Below are 24073 nucleotides of genomic sequence, written 5' to 3'. Positions count from 1 at the left end.
AAGACAATAAATAACAAGACAAGATCTACATCAACATGAAAATAAGAAGCAAATGAAATATAGAGCAGCAGAGTTCCTTTCACTTACATAATATTGGGCAGGGGAAGAAGAACCCTTAGATTTGTATAGAATTTAAATACAATTCTTCTTCAGATGGGGAAAACATAGTTGTAGAATTCTTTTCTCCCAAGGGAAGCAGGACCTTTATTAATTGCTCTCAAAAAACTGACCGGACATTTACATAAAATCAAGTCAATCTAAAGTTTTCTTTTATTGTCTAATTTTACATTTTACCGTAAAGTGTTTCTATTTTATATTTTACTCATTCCCAGAAAAATAATATGCTTAAAACGTTAAGTTTCTTTCTTCACTGCTATTTTTTCATCAAAAAAATTTAAAAAATACCAAAGGAAAAAAAATAACAAGGGGAATATCACCATAAACTTTCTCCTTTTTCACCCCTTTCCAACATGGTGCATATGTAAATGCTGTAAACAAAATCACTAAAAAAAAAAAAAAAAAAAAAAAAAATTTACTAAACTTTGACTAACACTTTCTTATCTCAAAAACTAGCACAAAGACTTTAACAATAAAAATGTTCTGGCAGTGTCTGAAAGAAAGTTCAAGAATAGTAATGTGCAGCTTCTGTGAGTTTCTTGTGCAGCATCTAGCCCTGTATGAATTAATATTATATACAATTATAGAAATTATGGCAATTTGAAAATTAATAGAATTAAATAATGTGCTATCATTCACTGATCACAATATGAATTTGAATCGTGCAGCTCTGGCAGTCTTTCATACTTCTTTCCTGCAACCTTTAGGGTTTTCCTGTGTGTTGTGGTACTGGTGATCTGTAGTTAACTGTATGTACAGTCAAAAGTCGTTAATCCGGACTCGTCGGGACTTCGGCGATTCCGGATTATCGATTTTTCCGGATTATAGATCATCAGTTTAAATCTGGTAAAATGGCATGCAGAAATTATAAAATTAAAAATATAAAACCGTAATTTATGAAATAAAGAACAATTATGATCTAAAGGGTATCAAAATTTACAAAAAAAAGCTTAATATTTATTTGTTTACTTTATTAAACATTTCTTTCAATGTAAGTTGTTTAAGTTGATTCGTTTTTTATGTGATAATACATTCTCTTTAATTCTATAAACAGACATAATTTCTTGTTCAGTTACAAAGTTCCGCTGTTCACGTCCTATAATTGCTGTGTCGAGAATACCGACTAATTTGTCAATCGAAATTTTTTCGTTTTCAATAACCTCTGTCATTTTCTTCGCTATCGGAAGCGAATTATAATGACGAGGCATTTGATTTAAATCATATCAAAGATGGAGTACATCGAGATGAAATACTACATTGAGTAAGCAATTATAAGCCAAATAAAATAAAAACATCTGCCCTTAAGATAAGGATAGTGAATTCATTGCACGCCACCGCCTCGTTTAAGATAAACAAAGTTTAGATAAACAAACGTTAAAGTTTAGATAAACAAAATATATGCCTTTATCCATTTTTTGTAGCAATTCCACTTTTTGTGTAATGGGCTCCGAAAGATACTTTCGCTTTGTATATCCTTTACATATTTGTAAATATATATCGAAAATTCTATTTGACATAATCGAAAACAGTCTGCAAAAAATAATAATCCGGATCCAATTCGAAGATTAAGGAACAATGCAATCTGCAACATTAACTGAAATAGATAATTAGATAATTTTAGCTTAGCTTATCCCGTCCGTTATACATTAAACGCGCATTCATAAACGTATTTTGCGCACGCGCAAATTCGCAGCGGTAAAGGTCTTACGCGCATGCGTCAACGCGACGCATGCGCAGAAAGGTTGTAGCTTTGAGGTCTGGATTATAGATCATTCCGGATTATGGGTGTCCGAATTAACGACTTTTGACTGTATTTGTATAGTCCGACTGTTATCACCTGGCATATGACATTGGAGCCGTACATTTTTATGTAGGAGGTACCAGATTAGGAATGCTAAAAGCAGATGAAGCAAATTGCAAAAATATTATATGGAAATTGGAAATCCATATAACTTATTTTACAATTAGTAAAAAAGTATGCAAATGAACTTCACAATTGTGGTAAAAGTGAAAACCAAGACTTAATCATTAGTTCTCTCTTATAAGCAGATTGAATGATATATAATTTTTAGGAACATAGATTTAGAATTTTTTCCCAAGATCTACTGTGTCAGGCATGAAAAAGAATTCAAAATCTTACCTTGACAAATACTTCACCCAATTTTGATTCACAACTTTAAATCTAGCATGAAAAAAATACAATACTTTAATAACATTAAACAAATAAGATACTTTGTATACTGGTATGGCTGGCAATACGATATTAAAAGAATAACATTTAACAAACCAAATTCTTTGCAGATGCTTTGAATAAGTACTGTTACACATAATCACATTTACAAAAAGAGAATTATGAAATAATAATTATTAACTTTGTACATTTATTTATTACATAAATGATTTATAACTCACTGCAAATTAAACAAGATTAATGAAATAATTTGAAACTGGATGATAATGTATTTTAATATGTGAAGCTTTTTCATTAATTTGGAATGAGTAACATATTTTTCAGTTTTAAAGCATGCTAAATAATTTTAGAAGTGCCAATAAGGAAACAAAGGAAAACTACTAAGAAAATTAAATATGTGAAATAAAATGCTAAAAACATTTAGTTATAATATATTTTTATTATAACAAATTTAATTTCATAAATAACCACAGTAGTTTTTAAAAGACATGCTATTCAATATTTTCCTGAATCAACATCAAAATCTGTTTTCAATATGCTATCAATACTTTGTGTCTTACCAATATCAGAGTTTATTTCACATAGAAAGCTCTTAAGTCATTGAAAGTATTATTTCATGCATCATTTTTTCAATCAAAATGTATTAAAAGTAGCAGTTAGGTGCCATGTACAAAGCATAAGAAAATTCAGGTGGAGGGAGGGGGAACTCCTCAAACAGAAACTGCACTCTGGAGTCAAACAAATTCTGTTACAAATTTGTATTACTCAAAAGCAACATTACCGAATTTATGCTCTATCTAATCAAGTTCATCAAGAAATTAACATATTGTGACATTACAAGAATAAGTTATTTTAATGTAAGTGGTAAACTATAAAGTTTTATTCAAATTTAGGTAGTCTGCTGGAAAAAGGTCTTTATGCAGAGTTAGTAAAATAATAAAAAAGAAAAGGCAGTAAAAAATTTCTACATCTCATGCCCTTCACTACTGAGACTAAAGAGAATGCCAGACAAGATACAACATATTTCAAACATCTTTGTAGGAGTCACTGTGTAGACGGGCAGAATGGTAAACATCTTTGTGCTAGCAATGCATAGGCAGACAAGAGCAGTAGCAGGCTGGTGCCACTCAAGGCTGTCATTGTCTTAGACTCTCCTTCAAGTTGTATGGGGATTAGTTTGGCTTTAGCATGAGGTGATTTTAGATATTGTCATATGAAGTTTATTACTGTGTGTGCAATGCAATGGCAAAAGTTAACACTTAAACAAAAAGATTTTTTGCGTATGACATTTATGTAAAAACAGATTTTTTAAGAAATGTGCATAGAGACAATACATAGAAAATTCCCTAGCTTTCCAGTTCCTCATAGGAATACTGTCAGAAATGTTGTTGTTAGATTAAGGGAAACTGAACCATCCAACAACAGAACTCATAAAGAAAAAGTTTTAATGGAAAAGAAAATTGTTGGAATTGGAGAATCATTACAGAGCATTCCAACAAAATCTCTACATGTTTAGCAAGAAACAGCTGTTTTAAAAGCCTGGGCTTAGAGGGCTACTAAATTATAACATTTGAAACAAGAAAAGATGCCAGGAATGCCAGCAAGCAAATGGACACACCATTTTATATGGATCCTATAATACATGTGAGCACTCATTACATCATATAAATAAAATGATGTGCTACATTTTATTAATCAAAGTTTACAAGAATTTAAAACACAGGTTGGCTACCTGCTGCTGCCTGACAAAGATGTTTGAAATGCTTTAATACAAGAATACAGAAGACAAAATTGAGAGCAGGGCTGGTGCTAGACATTTTGCTGTGCAATTTCTATTAAATTTAAAATTGTTTTAACCTAGTGCACCTGCACTGAATCTGGTATCAGATGTGCTGGGAGACATTCACAGATGTGTCTTCAGAGAAAGGACACAATGGGTTAGAGATACTACCAAATTAAAAGAGAAGTGCCAAAATGTCAAAAGGTGGAAACGCTCAATGGTCAAACAAAAAAGCTTCAATATTCTTCCTTATAGATATATTTTACATTGATTCAGAATTCTCTGATATGCAGTGGGGAATGCAGATTCATAAATGATACTGCTGGGTCTTGTTCAGGATGCATCTGCTCTTCTTTGCAAGGGCCTCCACAGCTGTCACCAGGAGTTTCACACAAGAAGGAATTCAATGAAATATAGTTTTCCTGTAACCAGTGAGGTAATGCAAGAAAATCCAGCATTCCTCACTAACTAGTTGTCGCTCAGTTTTGATCAGCAATAGCCAGAAAGACAACTTTTCTATAATCTGAAATGATAATAGTCTATGGAAAGAATATAATATATATATATATATAACTGAAATCTTTATTTCGCTATCAGGAAGCAGTTTTGAATTGGCCAAAGGGTACATAATAAGAAAAGGTTTCACAGAAAACTCCAGTTGAAGATCTTCCTGTACTGTCATCATGAGACCCATCAGTATAAGCCATAACCAACACCTGAAAAGTTATCTCCTTCTAATAGTATATATTGCAACAGAATAAAGAACAACACAGTTGGTATCAGGTTGAAAGAATGGCCAAAAAATATCAAGACAAAAAACTGAATGAATAATTTTACGATTTCGAACAAAGAAGTTGTGTCTTGGTAAAAAAGACTGAGTTAAGTGTTTTCTCTCTTTTAAAATGAGTTGTATAAATCATCCTATGTGAAAAATTAGCATGGTTCATTTACATACTTTTCTTAAAATCTATAAAAAGTTGTGTAATAAGCTTTTACACAACATATAAATTATACAGTAGTCAGAGAAATTTTTTCTGATGTGTTTTTTTACCATGCAAAGTATAAGGGCATCAATTGCAGTAGTTTTAATAGTTCCGGTAATGATCCTCAGAGCCAGCCTTTCTATATTCATTAATTCAGTCTAATGATTAAGAGTCTAAAGAATGTGATGGTTATAAGGGGACAACAACAGGGCTTAGTGAAAATTCTATATAAGGTGTTAAGGACAGGTTACACAGAACTCTTTTTGGCACTAGCCAATTTTAAGCAATATTAAACAGATTTCATTTGACTTATTATTCAACTAAAACACTTGTTCCTCAGATCTTAAACATGAAAACTGCAAACCAATTCAAACAGTGTGTATCCGCTTTCTAAAAAAAAATCTATTCTCATTCAAAGACTTGACAACTGCTTGATTGCAAAACGTAACTTCTATAAATACATATTTCTATATTGTAAGTACTCCATAAAAATTGTGAAAATGATAATGTTATTCAAAAAGGAAAGGGGTAATTCACACAGCTTTTTAATTCTTTTCATAAAGGGGGTAGAACCTTACATTTTCTTAATTATTTGAAAAAATACTAAATTACCTTGATAGTATTTTAAATTGTAGTAATATACTACTACCCTAAGTTCATTATTTAAAAATTTTATTTAATATGATTTACAAAGAATTTAAAAATCCAAATGTGCTTGGTATTTGCAAAAATAAGTTTATTTTAAGGGAAAGGAAGAGATCGGTTATTTTTCCCCTTTTAAAAAATGGAAAATATCTTCTCTCTGTTTAGATACATATATAATTTAAAGACAGATGATGTTGAATTTGTGACTTATCAATTCAAATGACACTGGACTGGCTCTTAATAGGTGTAAGAGTGAGAATGCAACAATGATATGAAACTGTTTTGCAGAAATAAAATTATGGTGTTTATATGTAGCTTTTTTAAAAGGCAGAAAAAACGTTATATTTTTAAGGGAAAGGAAGATAACAGAGTTTGACAGTTTATAAAACACATTTAAATATGTGTGCATCATTTACATATGATATGCATAACACAGATGCTTATGACAGATAATCTGAATTTGGTGATTCACATGATATCTCTTTGAATCAATTAAGGCGAGTTCATCGAGTATATCCTGCAGAGCCCCATCTGGCAATAGCCAGATGTCATTAAGTAACATGTGGCACCTGAGACTGATGAAAAAAGTTTAGCCAAAAGAAAGGAGGGGTACAATAACACTGATAGAGTGAATGAAAATAAATATTTGGAAGAATCAACAGAAATAAAAGCTGCAAACTAAAACCAAGAAGACCAATACTAACAAGTTTTCCTGCAGAGATAAACATAAACTTCTAACACTTAGACAATATGTCTGCAAAAAACTAAAATATTAGACTGCTTTAGCTGACTGAATGAGTTTCTAAACATCTACTACATTAAAAAATCATACCATTTTGGAACTGGTATATGTAAATATGTTTATTTATCTATGAAGAGAAGCAATTAATTTGTTGCATCTTGGCTAATTCCTTCTATAATTAGCAATAATTTAAAGCAATGTTGAGATAAAGTTCATAATGTTTAAATTTTTTTGAAGAGGAATGAAACTTTTAGTGATGTATGTACAGCATCATTAAAAAAAGAGAATGTGCATTCATTAGCCAAGCAGCAGAAACTATTAATCAGATATTTGGGAATTTTCAGACCCATTTCATTAATTTTGAATGGAAAAGCTAAAAAAGATTTTTAAAAAAATGGGAAAAGTGGGCAAACGGTATTAAGCTTTTTTAAAATGGTAAGCAATCTCCTAAAGTTATTAAGACTAATAGCATAATCTACAGTTGGGATAAAGTGGGTCTGTTATTATTTTGAGGCCATTTAGAATTTTTTTACAGAAGAAAAATAATGATGACATATAACTGCAAAAAATTATTTGTTATATTAATATATATAGTTTACCATTTAATTAGGTATTTATTTTAAAAATCAATTAATAAACCAATATTTTTTCATATTTTAGATTTTATGGTAAGAAGAGATTCAAAGCAATTTTCCTCTCAAGATTTTGTGTTAAAATACTACAGTCATGCAAAACATTATTGCAGTTTTTTTCATTGTAAGCAAGCTCATGTTAGAAAATTAGTTTGGAAAAAAAAAAAAAAAAAAAAAAAAGACAATTTATCTAAAAACACTGCTAGAACTTGGATAAAATAATAAGAAGGCATATCAAAATGACAGCATTGCATATCAAAACTGAAGAACTATTACACACATGGTTGCCTGAGTATATGGCATTTGACTTCTGCTAACATTATTGGGCTAATATGTGAGGAGAATTAAGTGTGATCATTAAATTTTACCATGTAATTACAGAATATTTTTCAAATTTTTAGCATAAATATAAACATAAACTTAACATTCACTTCTACCAGAAATGATTTTTTTTTATTATATATATATATATATATATATATAAATTACTGGCATTTTGAGTTCATTGATGCTGAGGGATAACACTGAAAAACCTTAGACATGATAAACACATGTAAATATCAGATACTTATTATGATTTTTAAGTAATTTATCAATCAATATAATGCTATTTTGAGAAATTAGGGGGGGGGGAGTATAGCTTTATGCCAGAGAAACTTGAAAAATACTCATTTAATATAAGACTGCGATTATTCCTAAATACTTGACTTGCTCAATTCAGGAAACAACTATGTTAGTCACTGATGGAAAGTGAACAGTTTAATTGAAGGTTATCTCATACTCAAATAAGGATCGCATACAAATTCTATAATGGAAAATTAGAATTCCACAAAAAGATAACTCAAATGTATCAATTTCATTAAAAGGCAGTTTGACTTTTATGTCACAGAGTTATGGAAAAATAATACAATAACAAAAGCTGTGATGTGAAAAGATTGTCTTTTCAAAGAAGCAATTTTAAAATTTTATACTTTCAGTGTAAGATAAAAGAGATATTGGAGTTTTTCCATTTTAGTTTAGTATTTAAATCATTTATATGTAATAGATAAATGATTTAAAGTCTTTCTGAAATAAAAGCACTTGCTGTTGGGCAGTTTTAAAGTTATTTGTTATTATTTTTCCAAAAGAACAGAGCACTTTCCTGAGAGTAATTTTGAGAATATTTTATAGAAAAACAGTAAGAAAGATTTTAAAATACTACATATAAAAACCCTAACATAAGAGCGGCAGGGAACAAAGATACACATATTTACCTTAAAAATCTCTCTTTTTTTTTTTTTTTTTTTTTATGCTCCACAAAAGGAATTATGCCATTAGTTCAAGGAATTCTTCTGATGGCATTAAATGTTCTACTTCCTGAGTTGCAGATGTAAGAAGATTAAAGGCCTTATGGTAGCTTTTTGTGTTATACTCCGCACTCCTAAACACAATTATGTACATTTTAATATTATATCCCTGAATCTGCACACATTATTAATCACTATGGACACATGTGCTTCATTATGAATGGCCATAAATGTACCATCCTTTTCTATAAATCACAAAAATAATTTTTAAGTATTTATTTATTATACAAGTCTTTTTACATATGGTTGCTACTGTAAAAAAAGAGACAGTATTAGGAACAGAATGGTTACTAAAAATGTATGCAGCAACGCAAAATGTTATTTCATTTATCAAAAGATACACTATAGTAAGAAAGAACTGCAGGGAAACAGATAGGACCAAAAATGAATAAATAAAAACACTTTTTAAGGAAAATTCCAAATTATTAAAGCATAATAAAAACCAGTACTGTTCTGTCATCAGAGCCGAATACAGAAATGTACATATGCATGCATATATCTATGATTGTATGTGTTCATGTATGCATATTTGAACACATACATTTGTACATTATGTACAAATGTATGAGTGCGTATGCATACTCACATATATGCACATACATACATAACCATGTGCATGCATACATACATTTGTGAATATGGTCCCAATAGCAGAACAGTAATTAAAAACCAAATAAAATAATCTCTGTTTCAACTGTTTTTCAAATAATTTTAGTTTTGATAATAAATCAGAATATAGCTTTCTGGGATTAAACAAGATCATGAATGCTTACACACAGAGCTGGCAGCAAAGCGCGTGCAACCGCCAGGTGGCAGAATTTCTAAGAGTTTGCACCAAGTGGGAAAAAATCTAGTGCCCACCCTGCTTATATCTACAGGATGTCCCGTAAATGTTGCGACACAGTTCTGGGGAAGGTAGAGCACATCATAAGAGGAGAGAGGTCTATTAAGCGACCCCAAAACACCTGTATTTGACTAACATACTAGTTCCAATGCAGAAATAATACTAACTCTAGTACTTTACCCAATAATATTAATATATCTGGCATAGCTCTAAAAACAATATGTGTTAACCAAAATGTGTAACATTTTGGGTTATTAAGCAATCCAAAACATTCTGTACTTGGTACTAGTTCCAACCCAGAAATAATACTAACTCTAATACATAGATACGCATTAATATTTGACATAGCTATGTGTCAGCTACGGAATTAGGTGTGGTTATCTCCTGTCTCCCAAAGATAAAAATCTCAATGAAATCTATCAGTACTGAAATTATAATCTATAGAAGTAATAATTAAACTATAATAATGAACTGTTTCAGTGGAACATATAAATGAAATATGCATTTTGCAAGAAAATTCCTATCTTTCAGAAAAATATAACACTGATATAAACTATTAGCAAAAGTATATTTACGGTTACGCCTTGGCAAAACATGGTGATTTTTGGGGGTACATGGATACCGAGTTTGTGCATTTCTTTGACTTGTTATTTTGGCTTGTCTAGTGCCGATTTTTGCGCAAAAATCGCCACTACACAAAGCCAAAATAACAAGACAAAGAATTGCACAAACTCGGTATCCATGTACACATCGACCTATGTTCACTTAAAAAAACATCCCAGAATTGCACAAAAATGGCATTGCGCCCTCTCTTGACTTTATCTATGTACACATCGACCTATTTTCACTTAAAAAACATCAGAGAATTGCACAAACTAGGCTTTGCGCAGCCCCTAGACTTTTCCCATGCACACATCGAACTATATTCACTTGAAAAGTCAAAAGAGCAGCCAACAAAAAATATATAATATCAATAAACTACATTTTAAATCAAACAATGAAATAACATAAAAAAGGAAATTCATCTTTGCACTACACAAACAGGGTTCATAGCCACATTTTAGTTAAAAAAATAAGCACCTATAAGCACTTTTCAAGCACATTTTAAGAAAAAAAATAAGCACCTGTTTAATTACATTAACTACATATATACACAACTGCATAACCTTAAAATAATGAGATTCAACCGTAATTCAAAATCTGAGAAATTCAGTATTTAAAGAGATAATCAGCATTACTCAACTATGGGAAACAATTACAATTATTTTTTAATTGCAAATAACAATTTAATTTAACATACAGCAGGTAACAAATGGGCTAATCTTTGGAATATGGTAACAGGTAGTTTGGCGACATTTTGGTAAGGCGATAAAGGTTACTAGCTAGGACTTTAGCAGTGTACATGGATATAGTCAAGAGTGTGCGCAATGCCATTTTTGTGCAATTCTGGGATGTTTTTTTAAGTGAAAATAGGTCGACGCTTACATGGATGATACCGTGCATGTGGAATTCGTAAAAACGCGGCAAGCAGTGGCCGATTCTGCACTTTGTCTCAATTTCGCACCTAATCTTCGTCCTGATTAAGCACTTTTGTTCCATAAAAGTTCTAGCATAAGCGTAATTCAGCTAGCAGATTGTTGGAAAAAAATGTTGATTAAAAAAAAATATGCCTTTACTTCGTGAAAACAAAATGGCGACCAAACAAAAACTAGCAGGTTGCTGTAGCAGGGTTGGTCGCCAAATTTTTGCCAAAAAATCGCCAAGTTACCATAATCCAAAGATTAACCAACAAATGTTGCTCTTGATTAAAAAAAAATATGATCTGTAGCCCAGTTATCACCGTAAACATACAGATTGTAAAAATATATTTATATTAAAAAAAAAAAAAAAAAAAAAATGGCCCAACAAAACTGAGTCTGCTACTTAGCAAGCATAGTAAAATTATTGCAGAACTTTTTGCTCTATTCAATCCATATTGGAAAGTGACAAAATCGAATCAGATTATTTTGTCTCAGAGATATGACAGATCATGAGACATGTAATGTGACATTTTCCGGAAAATTTCGATCGTAGCTAACAAGCACGTAGAAACAATTTCGCTGCTAAAATGCAGAATAGCCCAATTATTTGTTTCGTGCTTTTTACAAGAGTAAGAAGAATTGAATTTTTGTCAATTTTCTTTGACTTTTTAAGTGAAAATAGCTCGAAGTGTACATGGATAAAGTCAAGAGTGTGCGCAATGCCATTTTTGTGCAATTCTGGGATGTTTTTTTAAGTGAAAATAGGTCAACATGTACATGGATAATGCATATGTGCAATTCTTAAAAACGCGGCAAACAGTGGGTGATTCTGCACTTTCTCCCAATTTTGCACCTTATCTTCGTCATGATTAAGCACTTTTGTTCCATAAAAGTTCTAGTATAAGCGTAATTCGGCTAGCAGATTGTTAAAAAAAATGTTGAGGAAAAAAAAAAAAAAAAAAAACTAGCAGGTTGCTCTAGCAGGGTTGGTCGCCAAATTTTCGCCAAAAAATCGCCAAGTTACTATAATCCGAAGATTAACCAAAAAAGTTCATGATAATACAGGGAGTACCCTTCTCTCTACTCTAACCAAACTATTCTGTATGATAACCATTACTTTGTGAACATGCATGCTGTTGTCAGTACCCTTTTCTCTACTCTAACCAAATTATTCTGTACGATAACCATTACTTTGTGAACATGCATGCTGTTGTCAATAATATAATTTTCTTAAGTGCTGCCTATAGAAAAAAAACTTTTCATTTTTTTCTGATATTTTATAAAATATGCTTCGAGAATTTGCTCAATTTTCAGTTGATGCATATTTAGCAACTTTGGACAAAATATTTATTTAGTGATAAACATAATAGTCAATAAAATATGAATGATAATTTACTTCAAAATGATTACAGGGCTGATCTTTAGAATATGGTAACTGGTAGTTTGGCGACATTTTGGAGGCGATAAAGGTTACTACCTGGGACTTTGGTAGTAATGTGAGCAGTACTCAGTTTCGATTACGCATTATTTTGTGTGAGGGAAATGAGAGATCATGGGATATGTCATGTGATATTAATGGACGAATTACGGTTCTTTAATCGGAAAAGGGGGGAAATCGGGAAAAAATCTGGAAATTTTGTATTTGGCTTTATTCTGTGTTGTGTGAAACAGTGTTCGTTAATTTTTGGATCCCATGGCCCTAACTAAAGTGAATTCGAAATGGGTATTTAGTGGGATTGAAAAGGGTAGTAATAAGTGTTTCTTTAAGGTTGTGCGAGATAGAAGTAAAGATGTTTTATTAAGTTATTTATTTTACCTGGTACCTTGCTGTGAACTATAAGTATGTTTTTAAAGATCCTGAAACAGAAATAAGAAAAGTTTATCGGACACGTAATCAAGATTCTGAAGAAGATAAGGTAAGTTAGTATTTTTAATTATTTGAGGATATTATTTTTATGCATTGTTCTAAATGTAAGGTGGAAGTAAAGTAATTTGGTATTATTGGGAAAATTGTTATTAGCAATGATTTAGTTTAAAGTAATTAGGATTGTAAGGTAATTTTTATTAATTTAATGTATGTGCTTATTTATATTTTAAGTAGTGTTTTTGAATTTAATTATATTTTAATTAAATGATAGTTATTTTGTGAATTTTATGTTTGTAGGAATTTGGTATACGTTTTAATTGAAGTAAACGTGCATGGAAATAATTTAAATATTTGACACTAAGTATTTGTAATGTTTGCGGTATGAATTCGTTGGTGACATTTATAATATAATAGATAATTTAGAGGTAAAAGTTTTTGGATATTTTATTTATTTTATATGTGGAAATGTTCATATTTGGAAAGGGTATATACTTTTTCGCGATCAGGTAATTTCATATATGTTCTTTTTACCGGGTTTAAAGATTCAGAAAATTGTCATGTATTTTTGTGAAATTTTTCTAATTTATGAGAAAAGAGGAGTGTACATGGATATGGTGAATAGTGTGCGCAATGCCATTTTTGTGCAATTCTGGGATTTTTAAGTAAAAATAAGTCGACGTGTACATGGTTTAGTGATATTTTAATTAAATGATAGTTATTTTGTGAATTTTATGTTTGTAGGAATTTGGTATATGTTTTAGTTGAAGTAAACGTGCATGGAAATAATTTAAATATTTGACACTAAGTATTTGTAATGCTTGCGGTATGAATTCGTTGGTGACGTTTATAATATAATAGATGATTTAGAGGTAAAAGTTTTGGATATTTTATTTATTTTATATGTGGAAATGTTCATATTTGGAAAGAGTATATACTTTTTCTCGATCAGGTAATTTCATATATGTTCTTTTTACCGGGTTTAAAGATTCAGAAAATTGTCATGTATTTTCATGAAATTTTTCTAATTTATGAGAAAAAAGCAGTGTACATGGATATAGTGAAGAGTGTGCGCAATGCCATTTTTGTGTAATTCTGGGATGTTTTATTAAGTAAAAATAAGTCGACGTGTACATGGTTTATGTGTATGTGTTATTTTGAAAAACACGTAAGGAGTATGGTATTGTGCACTTTTTCCCAATTTTGCAGTGAATATTTGTCATGATTAAGCAGTTTTGTTAGATAAAATTTCTAGCATAAGTGTAATTCGGCTAGTAGATTGTTGGAAGAAGTGTTCAGTAGATAAGAAGAAAAGAAACATGTCTTTACTTCGTGAAGACAAAATGGCGGCGGGGAAAAAAAATAGAGGGTTGCTGTAGGAGAGTTGGTTGCCAAATTTTTGCCAAAAAATCGCCAAGTTACCATAATGTAAAGATCAACCAAACACTGCTTTGTATTAATTAAAATGCTTAGACATGAAAATCCAGGATTTTTTTAGAAACTTTATTAAGGATGTAACAGTTATGGAGTTCTCTAGCATTATCATAAATTTGCATTTAATTGAATATATCCCAAATATGATTTTCTGCAAACTTATTAAAAATTTCCTCTTTATAGACTATAAAATTCTGTATTTTATAATCTATTTCAGTATAAATAATAATCAAAAGTTATATAACTAAACATAAACCTACATATTTAAAATTGTTATTCAACTGGAACATGACAAGAAGTTGTTTTACATGAACACACAGAAAAACATAGTTCATTCTAAGTGTTTTAAATTTGTATTTACTAAAGTTGTTTACCAATATATAACAACATTCATAATAATAATAATTTTACAAGTATAAAAAGCAATCATAATTACAACTGTTCACCTTTAATCTTTAAAGAGAAATTTTAAATGTACTGTATTTGCACAGATTAAAAATATGCATCTGAACAAACTAAAAATACAGCTGATTCTTTTAAAAATAAAACACAGAAAACCATAGTAATAATGTATTTTCTATCTTCTATAGCGCTGTTTCTTGAAATGAAACCATAACTGAAAAACACTATTAGTAAACTGACATTTAAAACCTCTCTTTCTAGAGTAATCCCATTCTTGATTAACAATTTTGAAAGCAATATCTTCATATGGTGGTCCAGCATGAAATTTTAGAGTTGCGAAGTCATTATTGTCACAAGGCAAAACGGTATATTTAGGAATTTTATTTTTATAAATTAAATTAGGATAAAATATATTGAATTTATAACCTTGCACTATTTTTGGAGGTGGGTTATTTAAATCATAATGAGTTTTATTATACCTATTCCAATCAAATCCAGTATGGACTCTATTAAAATATCGAGGTTTACAGGGCTTATACTTATCACAGAATGTTTTATGTGATTCTGATTTCTGGCTACAAGAAAAATTATAAAACCTCTTTGCCAATTCTTGCTGTGTTAAAAGTTGATCCATGTCATCAACAGCATCAACTACTGTTAAGCAGGTTGGGATTTCATTATATGGTACTAACTTAGGACTATATTGCTCAGATAAATAAATTTCTTTCTTTTCATCTATTGATTCACACCTGTTTTGACAGTCATTATTGCTGGTGATTTTTCCCTCCAACTCAGCATTTACTGATATCTTTTCAACTGAATTCATTAGTTTTTTGTTAACATCTCTCAATTTCTCTTCAGCTATTTGAATCTTCAGACTGTCGCGTAGTACTTCCCAGTAAGCTACATCAATCATGTGATGACTAGCAATTTTATTTTCTACCTCAAAATATAGGATTTTCAACTCTTCCAGAGTCTTATTCTTGAAAATCATATCAATATCACCTTTCACAGATGAATTAATAGCTGTTCTCTTTGCAACTTTCAAACTTTCAAGTTTATCAGAATGCTTTTCATTAATTATGTTCTCCACAATTAGTTGTAGATCATTCCAGAAATCTAAATTTTCGTTTTTTTCAAGGTCTTGATATAATTTTATATCAGATAAAAGACTCTGTAAATCAACAATTTTAAAACTTCTGATATAATCTACTGGGTCTTTGATATTCAGCATAAACACACATGAGCGATCAGTCTCTAAATATTGAGATAAGATATCAATTAGTTTCGCTCTGCCATTCTGAATTCGAAGAACAGAACGTAATTTTGCTTGTTTTAAAATAAATTCCTGTTCATCAAATGTATTTTGACTACTCTTTGATGCCATTATATCATGTATGTGTCGAAATTCGAAAAAATGAAGTTGAAAACCACAATATGCCGTTAATTAAGAAAATAAATTAGATGCATTAAATTAATAAGAAAGAATTAAATAGTTTCAACTGCTCAGTCGTAGCACGCGCAGTTAGACGTGCTAAGAAATATATTATTACTCCTGCTTACTTAACGACAGAGAAAACGACCTTTAAAAACTTTCATAATTTAAAATATTTAATTAATTAAAAATACCGAATATAAAAAGTAATATTTTACCTTATTTCGCAAAGACATGCAACTTAAATAACGCCGCTGCTACGCTTTTAAGTCTTTCTGGCCGTAGGATGAAAAAAAAAATTGAATAGGCGAGAATAAGAAATAGAGAAAGCCATAATAAAACTTGAGCAATTCGGCGCTTAACATATTTTGTGGGTGACCGTTTTTGCTAATGCCGCCCAACTGTGCACTTTAACCCCAATAATAGCACAAAGTCCCAATACATTCGAAAAACATCATTATGGTTTTGTATAACCTTGATCTTCAGTAAGGTTACGCTTTATATGGAAATTATAATTAACTGTTATTTCCTTGTTTTTCCTTTACATTTTGATAAAAGGATTAAAATTTCAGAAGTGATTTCTGGTGGGGGGGGGAGAAAGAAAGTGGTGGAGCATTTTCAAAGTCGCGGGACTAGTTGCACTAATATCCATACTCAAAACTTTAACTAACAGACTCTCAGTTAAATACATAGCTGCGATCACCGAGGCAAGCGGCTGCATGTTGGCAGCGCTCTGTAAAAAAGTGTAAAACATTCCTTTCCCCTTAGTGATTATGAATTAAATTACTTTGAAATAGTGTTTTTTCTACAAAACCTACACGTTTTCAAAAGATTTTCGGCTCCGATATTGATGAGAATGAAACAGCGGACAATGTGAGGATATACAACGAAAGCCTGGAATTTTAAGATAAGTACCTTTCTTTCATCTAAATTAAATCAAATTTCTATAAATAAGTGCCTTTAAATAAATAAAGTTTAATTTTTCATAAGTTTCTATCATTAAACAATACTTGAAATTGCTCATTGCTAGTGGCTTCCTTTGTGGTTACAATTTCAAAGAGACGCCAACGCTATCAGTTCACGTCTGTCACCACCAACGACTTCATACAAAGGCCCTGAGGAATCTCGTGAGGGGAAAATTGGGGACTCGGGCATCGCACTACTTCCCTCTCGGATATTTTGGTTTCTCTTTTTTTTTTTTTTTTAGATTGCTTAAATATATTTTCGCCTTTAAATAATATTATACCTCACCGATTTTTTATCATTCTGTTCCTTGCTATCTGTTAAATGTCCATATGTAAGGGATGGATTATTCTTCACTGCCTTAAATAAATTCTTAGAACTATGAGTTTATATAAATAACGGTGTGCCTCATTGTGTTATGCTAGCATTAATTAACTAGTAATAAATTATGATAGTAAAAAAATTAATCTTGTAATAAATTATGATAGCAAAATGATTAATCTTGCAATAAATTATGATAGTTAAATTAATAAATACTATGTTTAATTTGTGTTTTATAATATATATACTCTGTAATTTACACACACACACATATATATGTTTTTTATTTGTTTGTTTTGCTGTGGTCTTGTATTGTATATGGTTCTATGTTGTTTGTCTGCTGCTGTTTTTTGAAAAACGTATGAAAATGTTGGGAACGAAAATAGCATAAATTACTTTAGTTAAATTAATAAATATATACTTTTGTTTGAGGACTTTTGCTGATGTCTCAGGATGCAAGCATACATATTACTTTGTATTCCATGCTAAATACCTTGATACAAAACATTTTAACACTGTCAATATTTTTCCCCCAGTAACCATTACTAAACACACTCACTATTCACCATTACCAAACACACTCACTACACACACACACCTGTGAGATACTATTTATTGTAAATGAAGACAGCTTCTTCTCCTTTTGACTACACTCATGGACACAATCGTATTTTAGGATATTTTCTACTTCTTTTCCTTTTCTTTCTATAGGGCCTTTTTTCCCCCCTCTATTATATTTGGGCCATTTATTTTAAATTTTATTTTGTCCCATCTTTTCTTCCTGGCCTTTCGAACTCATACAAAATGTATGAAGTTCCTTTTTACTCTCCTCAAATACGAAATTGCCCCTCTTTCTATATACCTTTCCTTCGCACCTGTGCTTGATATTGTGCCGATCGGTGCAGAAAGACTTAGAGGGTGCAAAACAAGACATCTGTCTACTTTGTCTGTCTGTCTGTCAGACATAAAAGACATCGCGGAACCGGTCAGTTTTATTTTCAAGTATCAGTTAGTAAATGTTAGGGAAATGACTTTTTTTTTTTTTTTTTTTCATATATTACGGATCATCTTTTTTAAAACCTGCTTGCTTTCGTAAAAGTTATTCCAAACGTTTTAATACAGAAAATAGTTTATTCAAAAAGTTCTGAAACTGAACACATTTGAATATTAGGGCACTTATCAAACAGTTTTATTTAATAAAAACATGAAAATAACTGGACATCCAATACTTTGTTAGACAGCCTTTATTTAAAATTGCTCTTTTCATTTACTTTGGCATGTGAGTTACAATGATTAACCCAATTTCTTCAAGTAAGAATGTTTCATTTTGTTCCCTTCCTCCAGGAAATTTTCTTTTTATAGAGCTTTTGAAGAAATGTCACGTTTACTCATTCTTTTCTGAAGCTCAGTCATACACTTTAAGCGAGCATTTAGGAATGTTACATTTACGATGCTTATAGGTTTTACATTCTAAGTTTTCTTAAAGATACTTTCAGGTTTTCGTTAACAATATTTATGTATTTATAGTAATTATATTCTTTTTTATAAAAAGTAAATTTTTAATCCTAAAGGCAGCGAAACATACTCATACTAGTAAGCTTCTATCTCCATGCTTAAGCTAGGCAATACATTTTTCGGATGCAAATTTTTATTTGGATTTCTCCTTATAGCAATTTGTTCATCGGACCCAAACATTTAAAATTTGTAGTCATCTGTAGATATAACATTATTTCAATATGATAGGAAATCTTTACTTTCCATGGGTTTAAAGAAAGCCACATGTATTTCCTTGTTTTCTTCCTGCTGATGACCTACTGTAATACATGTTCCCAACGGACTCTTCTAAGATGTTAAGATGTTTTTACTGTAAGCCGTAATTTTAATTCTATTGCAAGTTTTGAAGCACTTACGGGTTTTGTTTAATTTTTCATGGGATAAATCTCCAGTTCCTTCATGTTCACTATATGTGTCCGATTCATTTGTTCAACGTAAATGGATGAACGATTTACATCAATTTGAATATATTGAATACTTTTATTATCTTTAAAATCACGAGGTACCATTTTTATAATCGCATAATTAAGTTTCAAACAGAACTTGGCATTGCTTTATAGCGTCTTACCGTGTTCACTCAAGACCAACTAGATATACTAGACAGCTAGATAGATTTCTAGTTGGCCTTGGTTCACTTCACATACGGAAATCTTAATAATTTTTTTTAAACACGTAATAATTTCCAAATGCAGACTATAATTTTTGAGACGTATTTTTATTTAAAATAATGAAATATGGGGATAAACATCGTCTTCCAAAACAGCTCAATAAAACATTCAAGGGTCCGAATTATTACATGAGTTACAGATTAACACTTTTGGAATAAATTATTATGTAGCAAGGAATATTTTGATGATATTTATTTCGTAACAAGCAGGTCTTAAAATAGAGAAAAATCCCACATAGCACAAAAACATCCTTGGGATATCCCGAGGATGTTGCTCACGGGATATGCGCACGTCCTCAGGACATCCCGGAATATCCCGCGAACCTCCTAAACACCTCCTCCCGAGTGCATAATGTCACATCCCGGGATATCCTCAGGACATCCTAACTAAGTCCCATTGACAGCGTGCGGGATGTTATTAGGATATGAACTCCTACTTACTACATCCTCAGGACATCCCGGGATATCCCACTAACTTCCTAAACACATCCCATTATATCCTAAAAACATCCTATCTATGTCCCATCGACAGCGTATGGGATGTTATTAGGATTTAAAGTCCTTGTTGATTTTTCCGATAATAATCCTATGTGCTGTATCTGACTTCGAATCTAAAATTTTCTGAAGAACACAAAAACCTTGTCTAAAACTTAAAGGTTTATTTAACTGGAACTTCAACACTGATGAAAACTTAACATCACAAACAAAAACTTAACATCTTGGGTGGAAAACATTCAAAGTGCTTTAAAGTAACAGCTATGCCGGCACGGTGAAGAACACTTTCCCTTAAAAGACAGAATCCATCTAGCCCTTTCGGCGTATATCTCCATTCCGCTGAATTCAGACATCCGCTCCTACGTGTTTTGGACTTAAACAGCCAGGCTGGAACTGGAATAGGACTGGATCAGGACCGGAACAAGACTGGAACAAGACGGGAACCGGAACAGGACTGGATCCGCAACAAGACGGGAACCGGAACAGGGCGGAAACCGGAATCTCTCATCCCCTGGCTTCTCCCCGGGCAGGTCTATTCTGGCTCAAACTAAAAGGAACTGCGGTGCCACTAAGGAAAGCACCTCCTTTTATTGCCGGCGGTTGCCGTTACTACAGGCGACTTATGCAAATATTTAACATCCTTCCACCTAAGGAAAAAAAAAAAAAGTGAATTTTCACATCAAAGTAAAACAATGCCAAAGAGCCTTAATATTCCAGTCTGTCCGGCGGAGTTACAGTTCTACCGGATCGTGTTACAGGCCTGACAGATTTATCATCTATGTTGAGTTTAAGTTCAGACAAAGAATCTTGTTTTTCATTCTGCAGCTTCACGGGTACATCATTTTGCGCTACCTCTAAAGGATACAGAGTTCGAACTGCTCTAAGCAAGATTCCATTTCGGGTCTTTACTCTTGCAGGTCGATTTATTCCATCAGGTCCTGGAAGTAGTTCTATGACACGACCAAGTTGCCAAAAAAGTCTTTTGTCACTACTACCGATCAAAACAATATCATCTAATTTAATAGTAACTTTCCTTTCAGCTCTTTTATGCGAAACCTTGAGAATCCCCAAATATTCTTTACGAAATCTATTTTTAAATGCTTCTCGTACAGTTTGAATATACTGAAATCTTCTTTGTAAATTACTTGATTTAATACCGTATTTTATATCCCGCAAACTACTAGTTCTAATTTCTTTTAAAAAGTCGGCAGGAGTTAAAGCTTTAAATTCAGGATCGGAAGGAATTACTGTCAACGGTCGGTCATTAAGAATCGCTTCACAGTCACACAGTATCGTGTACATTTCTTCATAATTTAAACAAGCATGTTTAAGAACTTTTTTATGGACTTGCTTCATCATTCCGATCAGACGTTCCCACCAACCACCCCACCATGGAGCACCAGGGGGAATAAATTTCCATGTTATCCGCTCATTGGCTGCCTGCCGATTAATTTGTTCAAAATCTATTAATTTAAATGCATTTGAGGCTCCTACAAAATTAGTTCCATTATCACTGTACACAGTTGTGGGTTTACCTCTTCGTGACACGAACCGATGAAAAGCCTGAACAAACACTTCTGTAGATAGAGAAGTCAGCAACTCCAAATGGACCGCTCTATAAACGGCGCATGTAATAACACAAATCCATGCCTTTTCTTTGTTTCTCAACAATAAAGGACCACAAAGGTCTATACCCGTTACTTCAATACTGCTGAATCATTTACTCGCTCTATTGGCGGTGGGGCTGATATGTGGTCAACAGGTGCAGCAGAATATCTCTTGCAAGTAATGCATTTACTCAAAACAGAACGCACTGTTCTTCTGCCAGATAATAACCAAAACCTTTCCCTTAAGGTATTCAGTATATATTGTACACCTGCATGTCCTTTCTTTTTATGTTCTTCCATAATTAAATTCCTAACTAATGGATGTTCTCCTGGTAATATTATAGGTGTTCTAAACTCTAACGTGTCATCTCTTCGAAACGCACCAGTTTTAATTCTTACAATTCCCGCATCATAAAATGGACTAAGAGCTTGTAAGCGTGCGTCTTCTATACCCTGAAACGATTCCGATTGAATCAAGCGAATAACAACCTTTTCTGCAAAATCAATTTCATCAACAGTGAGTTCACCTTTCCTTTTTTTCTTATTTCTGCAATTAAAGAAAAATCGTTGAATCCAACCAACAACTCTAACTGTTTTTCGATAGCTAGAAAATCGTTCACTCAAACTAAACCTTTCAGTAGACACTAGAGATGAAACCACTGCCTTTTTTTTCTCGCTGGCTATTTCCGCTTCATCAGTTATAAATTCGGCACTCGGCCAATTTTCTTGGGATTTTAAAAGCCAGCTCGGACCCTCCCACCATTTTGACCGGGAGAGTTGGCGAACTGAACACCCTCTACTTGGAAGATCTGCAGGGTTAAGGTGGCCAGGTATATGCCTCCAATCCTCCACACGTGTCAAAAGCCTTATTTCCTGTACTCTATTTTCTACAAATGTCCCCCATTGTTCTTCCCTTTTTATCCATGCAAGGACAGTAGTTGAATCTGTCCAGAAAAATATACTTCTGGCCTCAAAGTCTTTTAGAATGTCTGCAGCAAGACGAGATGCAATAGTTGCTGCTAACAATTCTAATCTTACAATAGTAGTTTCCTTTTTACCACAAGGGGAAACTCTAGACCTAGCCTGAAGCAACTGGACTTTAACTGATTCAGGTTCTTCTACACGAATAAAAACTACTGCCGCATACGCTGCTTGACTGGCGTCACAAAAAACATGGATTGAACACTGTTTTGGCTGATATCGTATCCACCTTGAAATTTTAATGTTTTTCAAAAGAAAAATGTTTTTTACCCATTTCAAAAATTTACTTTTAATTTCGGTGTTAACTTCTTCGTCCCATTTTACTTTTGTTTCCCATGTACGCTGTAATAACATCTTAGGTAATATAAGGACTGGACATGTTATACCGATGGGATCAAATACTTTATGGGCTATTGCCAAAATACTTCTTTTCGTAACTTTCTCGAAACAAAGATTTTGTAAATTAGCAAAATTTATTTGAAGAGTATCGCCTTGTCTTTCCCATAACAAACCTAATACATTCGCAATAGTTTCTGTTTCTAAACTACAGTCGGTACATTCCCAACCCCGTAATTCAAATTTTCGTTCTGCCATAATATCTGAAGATACTTTCATGAAGCGCTGTAATTCATCTTCACTTCCGACACTTGTTACACAGTTATCAACATAGAAACTATTCATTAATTTAACAATAATGTTGGAAGAATATCTTTCATCTGCATCATTTTTCTCCAAAATTGAATTTAAGTGATATTGAATAACAGCTCCAAGTAAAAATGGACTACTGGTTACACCAAATACGACTCGACAATGACGAAAATGCTTCAAGCCATCTTCACCCTTTATCCAAAGAAATCGGAGGAAGTTTCTGTCACTAGAATTCAGGCCAATTTGTAGAAAGGCCTTACGAATATCAGAAATCACCCCTATTTTTTCTTGGCGAAATCTATTTAAGATTGTAGGAATAAATGAAATAAGGTTTAATCCCTTTTCAAGACAATCGTTGAGACTCGGAGAACCCTTTACTTTAGACGAAGCGTCATATACTGGCCGTAACTTCGTAGTACTATGTTCCTTAACAACATGTCTATGTGGCAAATAATTATGGGGTAAATCTAATTCATTTACGGGTACTTCCTCTATTATGCCCTCTTTGAGACATTCTTGGAATATATTTTCATACTCTTGGCGAAGATTATCTATTTCAAGTTGCCTAATCGTACCGTGCAACCTTTTAAGCGATAACTCAAAATTATCTGACAGGGGAGGGTGCCCTTCCAACCAAGGCAAAGACACTACAAAGCGGTCATCTTCTATTTTTACAGTATCAAGAAAATGTTGCCTGGTAGCCTCATACAATTCCAATTTAGTCTTTTGTTCGGATGGGTCCGTAATACCAAGCGAGTCGAGGGCCCATAAATCAGAAATACAAGCCTCTTTATTCAACATTGATGTAACTAAGAATGTTGAACCTTCACTATTCAACTCCCCGGTTTTTCCCATAACCGTCCATCCTAACTTTGTCTCAATAGCTACAAGACCGTTTGAAA

The 24073-nt window shown here is 32.2% G+C and overlaps 1 protein-coding gene across 1 annotated transcript; it reads right to left on the bottom strand.

Annotated features, from left to right (window-relative positions):
• Positions 1-8395: 8395 nt before the first annotated feature.
• LOC118196424 (splicing factor Cactin-like) lies at positions 8396-15887 on the bottom strand. Its single transcript, XM_085810198.1, has 2 exons — positions 14980-15887; positions 8396-8510 (listed from the first exon to the last, which is right to left on the bottom strand). The coding sequence occupies exons 1-2, from the start codon at positions 15885-15887 to the stop codon at positions 8396-8398; spliced, it is 1023 nt and encodes a 340-aa protein (XP_085666324.1).
• Between the last annotated feature and the right edge of the window lie 8186 nt (positions 15888-24073).

Source organism: Stegodyphus dumicola, chromosome 1, assembly GCF_044657685.1.
Source record: "Stegodyphus dumicola isolate Sdum_Otavi_A_Nest chromosome 1, ASM4465768v1".
Taxonomy (NCBI): domain Eukaryota; kingdom Metazoa; phylum Arthropoda; class Arachnida; order Araneae; family Eresidae; genus Stegodyphus; species Stegodyphus dumicola.
This window is presented reverse-complemented; position numbering and strand designations above follow the sequence as displayed.

Bases quoted from the DNA above. Each gene is read 5' to 3' on its own strand.
- LOC118196424 (XM_085810198.1), bottom strand. From the start codon at position 15,887: ATGGCATCAAAGAGTAGTCAAAATACATTTGATGAACAGGAATTTATT. The intron at 8,511-14,979 runs GTATAATAAAAC...AATTGTGTTTAG, and splicing joins ACTGGATTTGATTGGAATAG to GAGTGCGGAGTATAACACAA.